The sequence below is a fragment of the Uranotaenia lowii genome, chromosome 2 (assembly GCF_029784155.1).
Source record: "Uranotaenia lowii strain MFRU-FL chromosome 2, ASM2978415v1, whole genome shotgun sequence".
NCBI classification, from domain to species: domain Eukaryota; kingdom Metazoa; phylum Arthropoda; class Insecta; order Diptera; family Culicidae; genus Uranotaenia; species Uranotaenia lowii.
In genome coordinates, this window is record NC_073692.1 from 125,637,120 (window position 1) to 125,655,717 (window position 18,598).

The window sequence follows — 18,598 nt, forward strand, 5'->3', positions numbered from 1 at the left end:
GCAAACATTCTTATTTTAAATCAATTCCAAAACATAAATCCTGTGGATAGTTTTTTCATAAATAGGTTTATTTTTTTAATAAAACAAACTTCCAAATAAAATCTAATTTGGCTATATATTTGTGATCTTCGGCTGAAAATTTGAAATTACGTTACCTATCAACATTATTAGTTTAGGATCTCTTGACATTTGAATTCCACAATGGAATAGTCATCTTGATAATTGATTGTAAAAATAATTTACCATCTGAATCGGAACTAAATTTTTCAATATCAATCCATTTCAATGCGTTTTCATAATCATGATTCTAAATCAGAGCTAAATAATGAACCAAGATGTGAAATTTGTTTCAGAGCCCTCAACTATGAGCTCTATAATTGAAATTTTGATATATTGGGTTTCAATCACTATTTCATTTTTTTTAAATCATCCGACTTGTGAATCTGAATTTAAACATAAGTTTTAAATGAAGATCTCGTTCCGAGTTTTCAGTTCTGGACCGCCATTTTGAATCTTGGCTGTACCTTTATTTCGCATAAGTTCGAGAATTTTGAATCGTAAAACGAAACAAACACTCAGGACGGTTTGTTATATTTTTTTTTACAAATTCTGAAAATTATCATTTTTCGTGGACCAAATTTTGTATGAAATGCAAAACAATACTTGATTCAGGATTTCAAAACATTATCAGTATATCAAATATTTCCAATGATTATTCGAATTTCAAATCAAAAATCTCAAACTAGATACAGAATCCAAAATATGAAAACAGAAATTCAATTATGATTTTGACTGTATGGAACCAGAATTTCCTGAATGAATTTAGTCTCATTTTAAATTTAATTAAAATAACTGAGTTTCAATCAAAAAGTGAAAAAGGTGAAGTGAATGCTAAACCTGGGATTTGTTTTTAAGGTTTTAGCATTAGTTCTAAGTCAAGATTGTTACTCTTGAATAACCTTACTCAATCATCAAAATTTTATTGAGAGTTTAAAATTGAGTGTAGAGTAAAAAACCTCACTTGCTTTTCCTGGACCCTCATGAGGGAGGGTTTAAAACAGTCTTCCGAAAATCAATGAAAACAAACACTCAGGATGCGTTTCCTGTTGGAAACATTCAGATTGTATAATGGGATAGCGCCTCTCGCAACTGCTTCGCCTGGCTGGTCTGCAATCTCGATCAGCGCTCCTATCAGCTATGCAAACCGAGTCGCATCATTCAGAATCATCGGTTTAGCAAACATCGCATATCGGAGATGAGTGAGATACAAACTGATCCATTCTGAATGTAGCTCACTCAGTATCTGCCTGAATTATATGAAATTCAAAATTATTTTTTGCAGGACGAGAAAAATCAAACAGTTGTGCGGGACACCATAAATTCTCAGTAGTTTTAACGTGACGGACGACAGTTTAATAAGAGAACTTGTAAAATTTGAAAAACATGGCGAAAGTGAACATCTTTCCCTCACAAACACAACTTCAATTTGATTTTGATCATACTGATGTTAAAAAACGTTATAACAACAAATATATTTATTAATTTGCTATATATCAAATCAAACAAAATACGCTAATGATCGGCTTCATGTATCACTCACTCACTGCCTGATCCATTCACTCCTGATCGAAGACCAACAAGATTCGCCAAATGCATTGCGCATTGGTGAGATTTCAATTTGATGATGGTGCTGCACTGTTTTGACAGCAAGCATCGTACGAGGTGATCTGTATTTTAGCGATGAATTGAACGATCGATGATCGGGTAGGTCCAGTAGCAATCAATAACGAAACCCGACCGTTGTACGTTCAGTTGCGAAGTGCAATCAGAAACATTCATTGAAAATGAGTGATATTCGGAACACTGGTTTAAAACCCCCAAAACGCCCCCCCCCCCCCCCATTCCTACGGACATGCCTAATAAGCATTCCAGATTTACCCGGGGCTTGTCCAGATTTTCCAAGAAAATATTGCCCGGATATCTACGAGAATAGCCCGGTTTTTTCAGGATTATTCACAGTTTTGACGAAATTTCAAATTTTCAACTTGTTTTAGCGAAATGAATATGCATGCTTTATTTTAAATTGTATAAAATAATTTGAACGCCGATAATGTGCCTTCGTAAAAATTATTTTTGATGTTTTTCTTTTTCAGCTAATCTCTTGCCTTTAATGGAAAAAACGTAGATTTCGGCTGGATTTGCTCGGATATTAGCCGGTTTTTAGTTTTAAATTTAGGAACCCAATACCAGGGTTTGCTTGGCCTGGATACTTACGAAAAGGTCTGGAAAGCCCACTCAATGAATAACGGATTAAAACAAGTGAATATATACATGAAATCCCAACACAAAATTCCACAACTAAGATTTGAGAAGAACAAATTAAAGTTTGACAGCTTTTCAAATTTGAATCTGCAATGAGAATGAACGAATATTTCAATTCTTAAAATCTTTTAAAAAAATTTAATCACTGGCTAAATATTTGTTATTTGATATTTCTTCCCCGGAGCAGTTGTTTTTATTATTTGATTGTACTGCCGCAATTCGCAATACTGTCACATATGCATTTTTTTCATTTTTCATTTTATTTCAAAAATCGACTAAAAACTTGCATAACGTTGATTTCAGCATATATGAAAAAAAACCAAGTCATGTCTGTCCCATATGAAATATACCCTCAAAGCTGTCCCATTTGTCTATTTTACAGAATGCTTTAAAATTGCTCATCTAATTTACGTTAATTTTACAAATATTCATACAATGTGTGCGACAAAATAAGCATTCATTGATATTACGAAAATTAGACTAGATAAAACAGCACAGTAAAGTCAAAAATAACAATTTCCAAAATGTTTACAAGCTAAGTTTAGTCGAACGGGTAAACTCAACCAAACTGTTTTTTTAAATTTCGAATGAGGCTTATTGAATTGTGCGTTGTAAAATATGGAAAATAGTAAGCTACAAAAACATATTTGTTTTAGTTTTTTGTCATGCTGTTACTTGCTGCTTGGACTTTCATAAAATCTATGAACCAAAATACGCGTACCTGCTAGCACACGCGTAAGTCATATTGTATTGATTTTTCTCATTATATATTTGCAGCCAAGATGCTTTGCTGTTTCTGATTGAGCATTTATTCTATTTGTAGGTATTTATAGTCTTACTAAAAAGATAATCGACCTAATAACTTTTCCAAAAGATGAAGATTCAGGTTGTTTTATTCATGGAACGTTGTTATTCATTTTATTTTAGACCTACTTACGATAAACTAACGTTATCTTTACTTAAATATGTCATAAACATCATTGCAAACTTATTCTCATCAGTGAACAACCAGTAAAATGAATAATACAGCGCAGATAGAGAGAATCAAATGATCAACTAAAAAAACAAAAGTCAAATATGGGACAGCTTTGCGGGTACATTAAATACGCATACGAAATATATTCGCAAGGCTGTCGCATTATTATTTTCTCCTCTGCATCAGCAACTTCCAAGGCAAAAAAAACATTGAACGAAATTCTACAACAATTATCTTAATATCTGTGAAGAAAGTAAAAGAAAAGGTAAAGTTTCAACCGAGAAATCCCCGAAAGTTTATAAAAATCTTTAAAGCCGTTTTTCACGGTTCGTTGTTTTTGCCTGTGGGACAGTCTTGAGGAAAGCGGCAGTGTAGGTATGTATTAAAAAAAAATATAAACCTTTGAGTCTTTGAACATATTAAAAATTTTATGATGCGTGCCGTTAATATTTACAAAATGCTCACAAATTTTGAACGAAGTTTCAGTAACGGACATATATTTTTTTTTATTTTCAATAAGAGTTTATCACCGTTGATATATTTTTATTAATTTTGGTTTTGAAACTGTAAAAATATCCTCAAACTTATTTTACCACATAAAATGTACTGTTTCCTAATTATTTTGCACGGATTTTCTAAGAAGGCTACAAAATTTCATTATTACAGATTTATAATAGTCAAACCATATTTTTTCCAATAAGCTAAGCTGTAGCAAGCATTGATGAATAATATACAATGTTTCGAACTAAATTTTTCAACCAATTGGACGCACAATACTGAAGAATCACATGTGACATAAAATGAGATTTTTCGACTAAATAAATTTATGTTGATTTTTATCTCATACTTCAAGACATTGTAAAGGATAAGCTAAATCTGGGGAATGTCTTTAAAAAGGATGGTAATTTGAAAAAAAATCTTTGAATTTGTTGTTTTAAAAGCTTTTCTATGCCGAAGAATTTATTAATATTCTGCTTGTAGATATGTTCTAAGCTTTATATGCACTTAAAACTTTCTTGACTCGATGATTGCCAACGTATTAAATTTGATATACAATCAAACCATGTCAGAAGAGTGGAGTTAGAAAAAAACTCTAACGGGTTTAAATGTATTTTCGTTAAACGAATGTTAATTGATCATTCAAGTCTTCCAAGCCAGAGGTCATGAAATCGAACCCCGGTCACGATATACATAGTACACTTTCTGTGGGTCGCTGTGGGGTGCTAGCCATTTTATTGTATGTGTTCGTTTTTTCAGTTATACTTCCTAATACTAATACAACCTTCAGATACCAAATACTTTTTCTATCATGAAATTATTACACCCAATGATGTACAACTAAGGTTGCCGGAATTTTTTCCACAACGTAAAATATCCGCGATTTATTATCAAAAAGTTTAACGGTGTTGGTGTGGGATCAAAAAATCAAAATTAAGTTCCTTAATAATTTTATTAAGCTGACAATGCTGGAAATCCAGGCAAAATTTACTGTGTGCTGTGGTATACAAATCAATTGAAGAATATGAGTCCTCAAAATTAGGTTAAAAAAAATGTCCTTACGCTGGTGCTTAGAGTAGTTGGATTTCCTCGCTTTTCTTCAGACTACAAACTTTCAGGAATAACTTTCAATGCAAATTCTAATACTTATGCCAAATTTAAGCTAACGTGAAAATTTTCTGATAAAGTGCGATGATTTTTGGTGAAAAAGAACCTATATTATTCTTAACTTTTCCTAAAACGTTTTCTCACAATCCACTGTTTATGTAAATTGATTTAATTTCTTTTAACACATTGAAGTGATCTTGCCCCATACAAGCGCAAGTTCCAATCAGATAAGTACAAAAAAAACTGTCACTAAAAATCAGCAACAATTAAGGAATACACTTTTTTCGATAAAATTTTACGTTTTTTTATATTTTCTTTAATGTATAAAACAGTATAGCACACAGGAAATCAATAAACACAGTCAGCCCATTAGGATAACTTTAAGGACTAAACGACGACTAAACGAGCTGAAATCTGGCATGGAGATTTCTGGCAGACTAAGGTTTTGATCCCATAACAAACTCCGTTTCTGACTTTCCTACTATGTAATTACCGGTGTTTTTTTTATTACATATATTGTTTGGAAAGTATTAATCATTTTTTGTTAAAATTTGAAATACTGAATTTCAAATTCAATTTCTTACTGGGATCCATCAAGATTCTACGTTAATTTCAGAAAAAATTAAGATCCTGTTGAAAATAAACATTGCTTTTTTAATCAAGAATTCAAAGTTCATTCAACTGAATCCTTTAAATCCACCACACATCCTCCGGACGAAAAATACCCGCATTTGTGTTGAAGAACCAACTTTGAGCCGGAAGTTTCCCCTTTTGTTGCTGAACTGAAAACTAATCCTCAATTTTATATTCTCTCTTCCAAAATTCCAAACACTGACCCACGTGTTTAATTCACAAACTTTTCCTAATCTTTTCCACCAGGAATATCGAACTCTCTGCACTCAAGTGAGCGCCACTCGTCATCCTCTTCATCGTCCTCGTCATCCGCCTCAGCAGAGCACCAGCACAACTCACCTTCGTCGTCCGATGCGGGGGCGGATGTGGCCGAAAACGAGATTTATGACTCGGACGAAAGCAACCTGCTCCGGACGCCGCTGGATCGAGGGCCCTACTTTGATTTATCGGCATCGAAGAACATCACGGCCCTGGTCGGAAAGACGGCTTACTTAAACTGCCGGGTGAAAAACCTGGGCAACAAAACGGTAAGCGGAAAAGTTTCCCTCTGTGTGAAGGATAAATGATTTGTTTTTCCCGGTGCTTGATTTTGAATCGGATCCGGATTGGTTTTTTTTCTCTCTTTTAGATCTGTTGAAAATGTTAATGTTCAACACATTTAACATTATTTTATTGATATTTTTTCGTTGATTAAGTATTGTGGACAGGGAGGCATCAGCTCAGGGAACGAGAAAAGGTCAATATAAAGGAATCAATCGGTTGATATATCAAAAAGTATTGGAGAGTGGGGAGTTATGGGCCACTTTATTTCTATGCTCCATAATTTGTTTATTATGAAAAATAAGATTCTAAAAAATATAAATGGTATATTTCTTACATTTAATGATTTTTTTTTTAAATTTTAATCAGTTATTTTTCCCAAGTTCTGACTGTTATTTTTGGAAATATTTTTTGGGTTTTGAAAAATGGTGGGGAATCATCAACAAACAGTCGAGATATTCAGAGTGGTCCACGTTTCCTCAATCTCCCCTATGTAATAAAATTATTTCACTTGTTTATAAATTTAAAACAAAATCTTGGACTTTATTGACCGACTCATATGTATATCTTAAGTCAAATCATGCGCTGAACCCGAAATAAAATTTCAAATAATTGCAGTAGTGAAGTTTGTAAGATCTGGTCAAATTCTGATTTCTTGGAAAAATAAAAAAAAAGTATTTGTAATTAAATTCAAATGTTTTGGACTGCATAACATCAATTGAAATCTCTTTTTTTTGCATTTTTAAGGTAAATACATTTTTTTTCGTATTAGCGAATTAAGGATACCGTGAAACGGGGTTACTTTGATCAACATGAAATTCTTTCAGATAATCATCAATAACTATCTAGAAACTTTTTTCTACGTTTGAAAACCTAAAAGAAGAGTTTCAAATTGTTAAAAACTTGGTTTGTTTTTGAAAATTTAGGTTCAAAATTGTTTTGGTGTATTTTTGATGTATATTAAGGTAAATATATGATATTGAAAAAAATAGTGACATTTGCGAGGGCCAGAGGAATTGAGTGAAGACAAAATTTCATTTGATTTTGTTAATAGTTAAAATTTTATTATTAACGTTAAAAAATTACGCCCTTTAATTTATGCAGAATCATTGTCCTTCTTTCGATTATTATTGATATTCGGTCTTAAAACATTAAGGACTGCGGTTTTGTATTTTTTTGGGCCGCGACGCAACCAAGAAACACAAAAATTCAGAAGGTGTTTCGTGTCTTTTATGACTGATAACTGAGACTGATCATATTTATTACCCCAAAGCACAAAATTCAAAACAGAGACGAAATCGATTTTTAAATAAAGTTTAAATTAAATAGTCCAAGAAGTTAGTGCAACCATGTTTTGCTTTCTTGGGAGTCCAGTTATAGTTTTAAAAATATGAATCATGTCATTCCCCTTAACAGAAAAAAATAATCGAAAAATATTGAAAAAATAATCAATCTAACCCTGGATTATGGTAAAATAAAAGGATGAAAAACGCATCACAAAAGAGAATTGTTTTTCTTCGACAATTTAAAGACTTTATTGTAACATTATTCAATTAATGTTTTCTATGGATCTTGAATACCAATTTAAATCAAAGATTTTAAGCGTTTACTTATCATAATCGTTTGAAAATTGGAGAAAGGCTGAGTGTTTGAATGTTTGTTATTAACTATTATAAGCATTTCAAAATTCAAGTAACAAACTAAAAAAAACACGCTGCCGTAGATGAAAAGATGATTCATCAATTGGCTCATGTTTATATCTTTTTTGGGTGGCTCAAGAAAATAATATTTTTGTAACGTATTATAATGTAACCCTTTTCTAAAATTTCTACCCAACCCTTTCGTAAATGATGCTGCCTGTTGAAAAACAGAACTTTCCCGAAAATAGATTTTCTTGTTTTCCGAAAAATGGCCGATTTTCCAAAAAAAAAAATCTTCAAAACAGTCCCAGAATATAGATTTTTTGCAAACTTTTGGCAAATCTCGACGTTTCATGTTTTTCAAAATCATATAGCAACAAAATGTAATTCCGATTTTTTCGATTTACTTTGGTCCCAATTTTGGTTATTTTTGAGGCACCCTTAAATGGAGTTCAAAAGAGTCCTAATTTGAATTGTGCTGTTTAAAAAATTGACAAAAATGACAAAATTGACAAAAATGACAAAAATGACAAAACTGACAAAAATGACAAAAATGACAAAAATGACAAAAATGACAAAAATGACAAAAATGACAAAAATGACAAAAATGACAAAAATGACAAAAATGACAAAAATGACAAAAATGACAAAAATGACAAAAATGACAAAAATGACAAAAATGACAAAAATGACAAAAATGACAAAAATGACAAAAATGACAAAAATGACAAAAATGACAAAAATGACAAAAATGACAAAAATGACAAAAATGACAAAAATGACAAAAATGACAAAAATGACAAAAATGACAAAAATGACAAAAATGACAAAAATGACAAAAATGACAAAAATGACAAAAATGACAAAAATGACAAAAATGACAAAAATGACAAAAATGACAAAAATGACAAAAATGACAAAAATGACAAAAATGACAAAAATGACAAAAATGACAAAAATGACAAAAATGACAAAAATGACAAAAATGACAAAAATGACAAAAATGACAAAAATGACAAAAATGACAAAAATGACAAAAATGACAAATATGACAAATATGACAAAAATGACAAAAATGACAAAAATGACAAAAATGACAAAAATGACAAAAATGACAAAAATGACAAAAATGACAAAAATGACAAAAATGACAAAAATGACAAAAATGACAAAAATGACAAATATGACAAATATGACAAAACTGACAAAAATGACAAAAATGACAAAAATGACAAAACTGACAAAAATGACAAAAATGACAAAAATGACAAAAATGACAAAAATGACAAAAATGACAAAAATGACAAAAATGACAAAAATGACAAAAATGACAAAAATGACAAAAATGACAAAAATGACAAAAATGACAAAAATGACAAAAATGACAAAAATGACAAAAATGACAAAAATGACAAAAATGACAAATATGACAAATATGACAAATATGACAAAAATGACAAAAATGACAAAAATGACAAAAATGACAAAAATGACAAAAATGACAAAAATGACAAAAATGACAAAAATGACAAAAATGACAAAAATGACAAAAATGACAAAAATGACAAAAATGACAAAAATGACAAAAATGACAAATATGACAAATATGACAAAACTGACAAAAATGACAAAAATGACAAAAATGACAAAAATGACAAAAATGACAAAAATGACAAAAATGACAAAAATGACAAAAATGACAAAAATGACAAAAATGACAAAAATGACAAAAATGACAAAAATGACAAAAATGACAAAAATGACAAAAATGACAAAAATGACAAAAATGACAAAAATGACAAAAATGACAAAAATGACAAAAATGACAAAAATGACAAAAATGACAAAAATGACAAAAATGACAAAAATGACAAAAATGACAAAAATGACAAAAATGACAAAAATGACAAAAATGACAAAAATGACAAAAATGACAAAAATGACAAAAATGACAAAAATGACAAAAATGACAAAAATGACAAAAATGACAAAAATGACAAAAATGACAAAAATGACAAAAATGACAAAAATGACAAAAATGACAAAAATGACAAAAATGACAAAAATGACAAAAATGACAAAAATGACAAAAATGACAAAAATGACAAAAATGACAAAAATGACAAAAATGACAAAAATGACAAAAATGACAAAAATGACAAAAATGACAAAAATGACAAAAATGACAAAAATGACAAAAATGACAAAAATGACAAAAATGACAAAAATGACAAAAATGACAAAAATGACAAAAATGACAAAAATGACAAAAATGACAAAAATGACAAAAATGACAAAAATGACAAAAATGACAAAAATGACAAAAATGACAAAAATGACAAAAATGACAAAAATGACAAAAATGACAAAAATGACAAAAATGACAAAAATGACAAAAATGACAAAAATGACAAAAATGACAAAAATGACAAAAATGACAAAAATGACAAAAATGACAAAAATGACAAAAATGACAAAAATGACAAAAATGACAAAAATGACAAAAATGACAAAAATGACAAAAATGACAAAAATGACAAAAATGACAAAAATGACAAAAATGACAAAAATGACAAAAATGACAAAAATGACAAAAATGACAAAAATGACAAAAATGACAAAAATGACAAAAATGACAAAAATGACAAAAATGACAAAAATGACAAAAATGACAAAAATGACAAAAATGACAAAAATGACAAAAATGACAAAAATGACAAAAATGACAAAAATGACAAAAATGACAAAAATGACAAAAATGACAAAAATGACAAAAATGACAAAAATGACAAAAATGACAAAAATGACAAAAATGACAAAAATGACAAAAATGACAAAAATGACAAAAATGACAAAAATGACAAAAATGACAAAAATGACAAAAATGACAAAAATGACAAAAATGACAAAAATGACAAAAATGACAAAAATGACAAAAATGACAAAAATGACAAAAATGACAAAAATGACAAAAATGACAAAAATGACAAAAATGACAAAAATGACAAAAATGACAAAAATGACAAAAATGACAAAAATGACAAAAATGACAAAAATGACAAAAATGACAAAAATGACAAAAATGACAAAAATGACAAAAATGACAAAAATGACAAAAATGACAAAAATGACAAAAATGACAAAAATGACAAAAATGACAAAAATGACAAAAATGACAAAAATGACAAAAATGACAAAAATGACAAAAATGACAAAAATGACAAAAATGACAAAAATGACAAAAATGACAAAAATGACAAAAATGACAAAAATGACAAAAATGACAAAAATGACAAAAATGACAAAAATGACAAAAATGACAAAAATGACAAAAATGACAAAAATGACAAAAATGACAAAAATGACAAAAATGACAAAAATGACAAAAATGACAAAAATGACAAAAATGACAAAAATGACAAAAATGACAAAAATGACAAAAATGACAAAAATGACAAAAATGACAAAAATGACAAAAATGACAAAAATGACAAAAATGACAAAAATGACAAAAATGACAAAAATGACAAAAATGACAAAAATGACAAAAATGACAAAAATGACAAAAATGACAAAAATGACAAAAATGACAAAAATGACAAAAATGACAAAAATGACAAAAATGACAAAAATGACAAAAATGACAAAAATGACAAAAATGACAAAAATGCCAAAAATGCCAAAAATGACAAAAATGCCAAAAATGACAAAAATGACAAAAATGCCAAAAATGACAAAAATGGCAAAAATGACAAAAATGGCAAAAATGACAAAAATGACAAAAATGACAAAAATGACAAAAATGACAAAAATGACAAAAATGACAAAAATGACAAAAATGACAAAAATGACAAAAATGCCAAAAATGACAAAAATGACAAAAATGACAAAAATGACAAAAATGACAAAAATGACAAAAACTTCAAAAATTACAAAAATTACAAAAATTACAAAAATGACAAAAATGACAAAAATGACAAAAATGACAAAAATGACAAAAATGACAAAAATGACAAAAATGACAAAAATGACAAAAATGACAAAAATGACAAAAATGACAAAAATGACAAAAATGACAAAAATGACAAAAATGACAAAAATGACAAAAATGACAAAAATGACAAAAATGACAAAAATGACAAAAATGACAAAAATGACAAAAATGACAAAAATGACAAAAATGACAAAAATGACAAAAATGACAAAAATGACAAAAATGACAAAAATGACAAAAATGACAAAAATGACAAAAATGACAAAAATGACAAAAATGACAAAAATGACAAAAATGACAAAAATGACAAAAATGACAAAAATGACAAAAATGACAAAAATGACAAAAATGACAAAAATGGCAAAAATGACAAAAATGACAAAAATGACAAAAATGACAAAAATGACAAAAATGACAAAAATGACAAAAATGACAAAAATGACAAAAATGACAAAAATGACAAAAATGACAAAAATGACAAAAATGACAAAAATGACAAAAATGACAAAAATGACAAAAATGACAAAAATGACAAAAATGACAAAAATGACAAAAATGACAAAAATGACAAAAATGACAAAAATGACAAAAATGACAAAAATGACAAAAATGACAAAAATGACAAAAATAACAAAAATGATGTGGCATCCTCCAAACCATTCCTTCCTTCATTCTATCATTTCAAACCATCATCTTTAAACACACATCTCAGAATCCTCAAATTCCCAAAATCATCATAAACTGCAAGACGCCACATGCAGCAGTAAAAACCTATTCAACTGCAAGACCTCACAGTCTTAGCAAGTAAACCTTTTTGCTTTCCTTTACAGTAATCATAAACATAACAATCACTTTAAATGTTACCCTTCCTGAACCGAGCAATAAATTATGCATTGCCAGCATTCCTTCAAGCCATTCCGTAAAACCCAAACATGACCCAGAGAAGAACTTTTTAAGCCATTCCGTAAAAAACCAAACATGACCCAGAGAAGAACTCGGTCATAAACAAATAACTGCTACCACATGTTTACAAACATGTTTACCAATCAGATAGCGCGTCGTCTTCCTGAATTCCGCTTTACTCGTTTCGGCTTAACTTTAAGTTACCACCTAAGTACGTTCGAGAAATAAAATCAATCTGAAACCAACTTCAAACCAAGTAAGATATCAGTGATCCGAAAGTCCGATTGCCTCATGGCGACCGTGACAAAGTAAAGCAATCTGGAAAAGTGTTGTAAATGTTGTCTTCAAGAAGTGCTCGTGACTAATTAAGTGCTTGTGACTAATTAACAATGGGTTGGTTCTCGGCCGACGAGATCGTCGCGCCGGTCGTTAACAGTTCAAACGACCAGCAGAACCTCGTCCAAACCATAGCAATTTGCCTGCTAGCAGCAGTTGCAATTAGCTATGCGAGTGCAAAAATACTGGCGAAACTACACCGCCAGTATGTAGAACGTATCGCGCAAAGGGCGATAAACCGAAATTTAACAATCGGAGCCTAAACTCGTTTGGCAGTTTCCAATTTTATTGGCTCGCGATTTTCAAAGTGAATCGTCAATAGTGAAAAAAAAACTAAGTCTTGGTATTTCCGGACCAATTAAAACAACGAGAAAAAATGGAGATTAGTGGTTGATTACCGTCAACTAAACAAGAAATTGTTGGCTGATAAGTTTCCACTACCGAGAATCGATGATATTCTCGATCAACTCGGTAGAGCCAAATTTTTCACCACTTTAGATCTTATGTCTGGTTTCCACCAGATCGAGATAGAACCAGATTCTAGACACGTCACCGCGTTCTCACTTCCCGAACGTGGTCATTTTCAATTCAAACGTCTTCCTTTTGGACTCAATATAAGCCCAAACAGTTTCCAAAGGATGATGTCCATCGCACTTAGCGGTTTAAGCCCTGAGTGTGCCTTTTTGTATATTGACGACGTTATCGTCGTAGGTTGCTCAGTTGAGCACCATTTGAAAAATTTAAGACGTGTTTTTAATTGCCTCAGGAAGAGAAATCTCAAATTAAACCCAGCAAAATGTTGCTTCTTTCAAACGGAAGTAACATTTCTCGGACACAAAATTACGGACCACGGTATTTTACCAGATAACGCAAAATTTGATATCATACAAAAATACCCGAAACCAATAAATTCAGATCAAGTCAGAAGCTTTGTAGCTTTCTGCAACTATTATAGAAGGTTTATTCCTAGATTTGCACAAATTTGTTTTAATCTTAATAAACTTTTAAGAAAAGATACTCCTTTCAATTGGACTCCAGAGTGCCAAACGTCATTCGAAACTCTCAAAAGTGCATTACTAGAGCCACAAATATTACAATATCCCGACTTTTCAAAACCCTTCATATTAACTACAGACGCATCAGACTTTGCCTGTGGCGCTGTATTATCTCAATTACATAACCAAGATGATCTGCCTGTCTCGTTCGCAAGTCGCGCGTTTACAAAAGGCGAACGAAACAAACACATCATTGAGAAAGAATTAGCAGCTATCCATTGGGCTGTAATGCATTTCAAACCTTATTTGTATGGACGTGAATTCATAGTTCGAACTGATCATCGTCCGCTTATATACCTATTTGGAATGAAAAACCCGAGTTCAAAACTAACACGAACAAGGCTGGACCTAGAGGAGTTCCAATTTAAAATAGAATATATACCCGGTAAAAGTAACGTAGCTGCAGATGCGTTATCTAGAATACAAATAGATAGTAAAATTATCCAATCTTCAAATTTTAAGAATGCAAACCAGGTCAATGCAACGCAAGCCTGAGAAAGTGCAGACAAGGTCCATGGCTAGCAAACCTTGTTTAGCCAATTGCGATGAAAATATAAAAAGAACGAAGCCTGATCAACTTCGAATATATGACGCAACAAATAATGCGCAAGTAACAAATTTAAAGAAAATTGCATTTCAAATCTTATTCAATGAAAAACTACCGGTAGTAAATGTTACAATCTTTGATAAAAGATATAAAAATGGTCTAACTCTAGCGTTAGGACTAGAACTCAATTTAAAAAATTTGAAAAATATTTTTCAAACTATTAATGATTTTTTTCAATCACCCAATACTATAGCAATTTCAAAAAGCGACGCTGTATTCAATTACATAAGCATCAATGACTTTAAACAAATTGGGAACAAAACTATTAAAACGATTCAAATAGTTATTTTTGATCCACCCAAAATAGTATCAGATCCTACAGAAATACAGAAAATTTTGGAACATAACCACTGTTCACCCACAGGAGGACATATTGGCATATCCCGATTGTATAGGAAACTAAGAAATTCTTATATTTTTCCAAACATGAAATACACAGTTAGCAAATTCGTTAAATCTTGTGAGATGTGTAAACTTAATAAACATTTTTCTTCTGTAAAAGAAAACATGGTCAAAACAACCACACCTATTAAACCTTTTGATATAGTTTCAATAGATACAATTGGACCATTTAGTTTAACACCAAATGGCAACAGATACGCTGTGACGATGCAATGCGATCTCAGTAAATACATCATTTTAGTTCCCATTCCTGACAAAACTGCATCAACAATATCCAAAGCAATAGTAGAGAATTGTATTCTAATCTATGGCCCAATGAGTGCTATTCGCACCGACCAAGGAACAGAATACAAAGGTATATTCGACAACATTTGTGATCTTCTCAAAATAAATCATACTTGCTCCACTGCATACCACCCCCAAACAATAGGATCTTTAGAAAGGAATCATAGGTGTCTTAATGAATACCTAAGAACTTTCATAAATGATATTAAAACAGACTGGGACAGTTGGCTACCTTATTACAGTTACTGTTATAATACAACTCCAAATTCATCTCACGACTACTCACCGTTCGAAATTTTGTTTGGCAAACCCGTAAATAAATTTGAAAATATCAATTGGAATACAGTTGAACCTTTATATAATCATGACTCATATCTACATGAGCTAAAATACAAACTTCAAGTAATACATCAACATGTTTTTAGGAAAATAGAAGAAACCAAAACACTTAGAACACAAAAAATTAATAACAATATAAATCCTACAACATTGTACATCAATGACCTTGTATACTTAAAAGTCGAGGGTGGAAAAAAACTAGACAATGTTCAAATCGGACCATATAGAATTATAAAATTAAACGGAAGTAATGCAGAAATAAAACACGAAGCTACAAATCATACTACGATTGTTCATAAAACCAGATTAATAAAACATCAAAATAGTTAAACAAAAATTATCCAATTCAATAGTTAAACAGGAGACGACTGCAACATTTTAATAACTATAATTAGTCTGAATGGTTACACCATTCTTCGAAAGGAGGGAGGTGTGGCATCCTCCCCAAGTAACAATTTTAGCTTTATTATGGTCAGCAAAATGTCGTTTGGACCATAGCATTAATCTTCATAAAAAGCTAAAGCACATTCTATAACATCACCTGGACTCTAATAAAGCCAAAATCAGGCTATTTGGCCCTATCCTAGGAACGTCATCATGACCAATCATTGTTAGTCATCAATATTGGTCACCAAAGCTTTTAAAAAGCTATTATAAAACATGTTAGAAATTTTTGTTTTTTTCGGTTCTGTGAGTTCTCGGAGTTTTTTTTTATTTTTTCCAGCAACCGTAATGGTTGATGAATGATGATTGTATTATTCAGATATGATCTGGTAAAATTAATAGCTAAAAAAACCAATGTTTTACCCATATAATGAGCGTCTTTTCTACTGCCAGTCAAGATTTTAGGTAAGATGTATATGAAATAGTATCTTAAAATAAATGCGCCTCGTCAAATCTGATGGTCAATCATGATGGGATTGATGGAAAAAAGGCCTGAAAAAATATTTTCCAATGCTTGCATTGTGAATCCATCAACATGGCGTCATTTTGTACCCTTCGATTTTGCAACCAACATGGCGTGAGTCAATTCATAGTTTTATTATGGTTTAATAATGACCCCAAAAAAAGCTACGATTTGACGTTTCTCTCGCAAGCCAACCAATTACACGCTAAGGTTGAGTTCCTCATTTCTGAGTTGTTAATCATTAGTACAGTAAATGAGAACAGACTTTTTGAATGAAAAGGGATTGGTTTTCAATGACCCGTGGAATAAATCATGAGTTGAAGTCAAATTTCGTTGTCTGACGCCATCTTGAAATCCAAGATGGCGGCTTCCGCTGAACTTTAAAATGGTGTAAATGACTTGAAATCGCATGAAAGCCCAACAAAATGGGTATCGAGTGAAAGGGCTAAACGAGTAGAAGTCGAATTTCGCTATCCGACGCCATCTTGAAATCCAAGATGGCGGCATCCGCTCAACTTTTAATGCTTAATGTTGACAAAAAGTCGCATTAAACCACCACTATACGAGTATTGAATGAAAAGGCTAAGCTAGAAGATGTCGATTTTTTTTCTTTCCGACGCCATCTTGGAATCCAAGATGGCAGCTTCCACTGAATTTAAAATGCTGTTAATCAATGAAAATCGCTTGAACACAACTTTTTTTCACGTAATACTACATTAAAACTACTATTTTAAAACAATTTAGATCATTTTAAATCACTTTTATTATTTTTTCATTATGTTTCTAATGCATTTAGAACTTTTCTTGGTTTGTTTCTAGTTTTTGTTTTTTTTTTGCCATTTATGTAATTCTTTTATTCCTATCATGCTATTATGTCTAAATTGTATTGGTTTTATTCTAGCGAAAACTATAAGGTTATGTTGTTTCTGTTAACCGTCTGATTTAGGCACATATAGCTTATCCCAATTGACAAATACCCATATTTTGGAGGTTTCATGCGATATTCAATGATTTAGAGCATTTTTTAAGTTCATAGAAAGCTGCCATCTTGGATTTCAAGATGGCGTAAGATAGCAATATTCGACTTCTACTCGTTAAGCCCTTTCACCCACTACCAATTTGGGTTTCATGTCATTTTAAGTCATTCACTACATTTTAAAGTTTAGCGGAAGCCGCCATCTTGGATTTCAAGATGGCGTAAGATAGCGTAATTCAACTTCTACCGGTTGATTTCTTTTAACTTATACCCCTATAATATAGGTTTTATGCGATTTTTAGTCATTTACAGTATTTTTAAGTTGAGTGGTAGCCGCCATCTTGGATTTAAGATGGCGACGGGCAACGAAATTTGACTTCTACTCGTTTATTACTCTCACCTTATAACCATATTGTGAAGGTTTCACGATATTTTCAGTAATTTACAGCTTTGAAAATGAAAGCGGAAGCCGCCATCTTGAATTAATGATGGCGTCAAGCAACATTTTATTTCCTACTATTTGGGCCCTTTCACTCAATACTCATATTGTAAAGATATTCATACCACTTTCGGTGATTTCAAGTTTTCAAAGATGTATTTTTTTAAATTTAAACTCAAAACCAACACGCATAACTTACCAAAAATGTGTAAAAATGGGAGTTCCAATTCAAATATGTGCTATCTAATCTGAGCGTGTCCTGTTTTGACATTTTGATCGAGAACTGTCACTAAGTTTTATGGCGGTTTAATAATCAGGCACTGAGTGCTATTATAGAACATGCAAAAGAAAGCTTGGAGCAAACTTCTAAGTTTGTGTTTTATTATAGTTTAATAAAAGCATTCATAACTCTTTCAAAATAACTAAAACAGTATGTTTAATAAAAGTTTTATTAGCGTTTTCAAAACCATCTGAAAACATATGGTCGAAAAAAAATATAAGCATTCTGCATGACCATAATAAAACCGTCATAAAACGAGCTGCACAGAAAAATGCCATAATTAAACCATAATAAAACTTGCTAATGCTAGTTGGCATAATCTGTGTTACTTGGGTCCAAACCATTCCTTCCTTCATCCT

The 18,598-nt window shown here is 31.0% G+C and overlaps 1 protein-coding gene across 1 annotated transcript in view; it reads left to right on the plus strand.

The window, feature by feature from the left end:
- LOC129748279 (zwei Ig domain protein zig-8-like) overlaps positions 1–18,598 on the plus strand; it is a 140,594-nt gene that overhangs the window by 69,947 nt on the left and 52,049 nt on the right. The window contains exon 2 of the mRNA XM_055742816.1: positions 5,783–6,063. Within this exon, the coding sequence (XP_055598791.1) occupies positions 5,783–6,063 (281 nt within the window). The remainder of the gene's footprint in view (positions 1–5,782; positions 6,064–18,598) is intronic.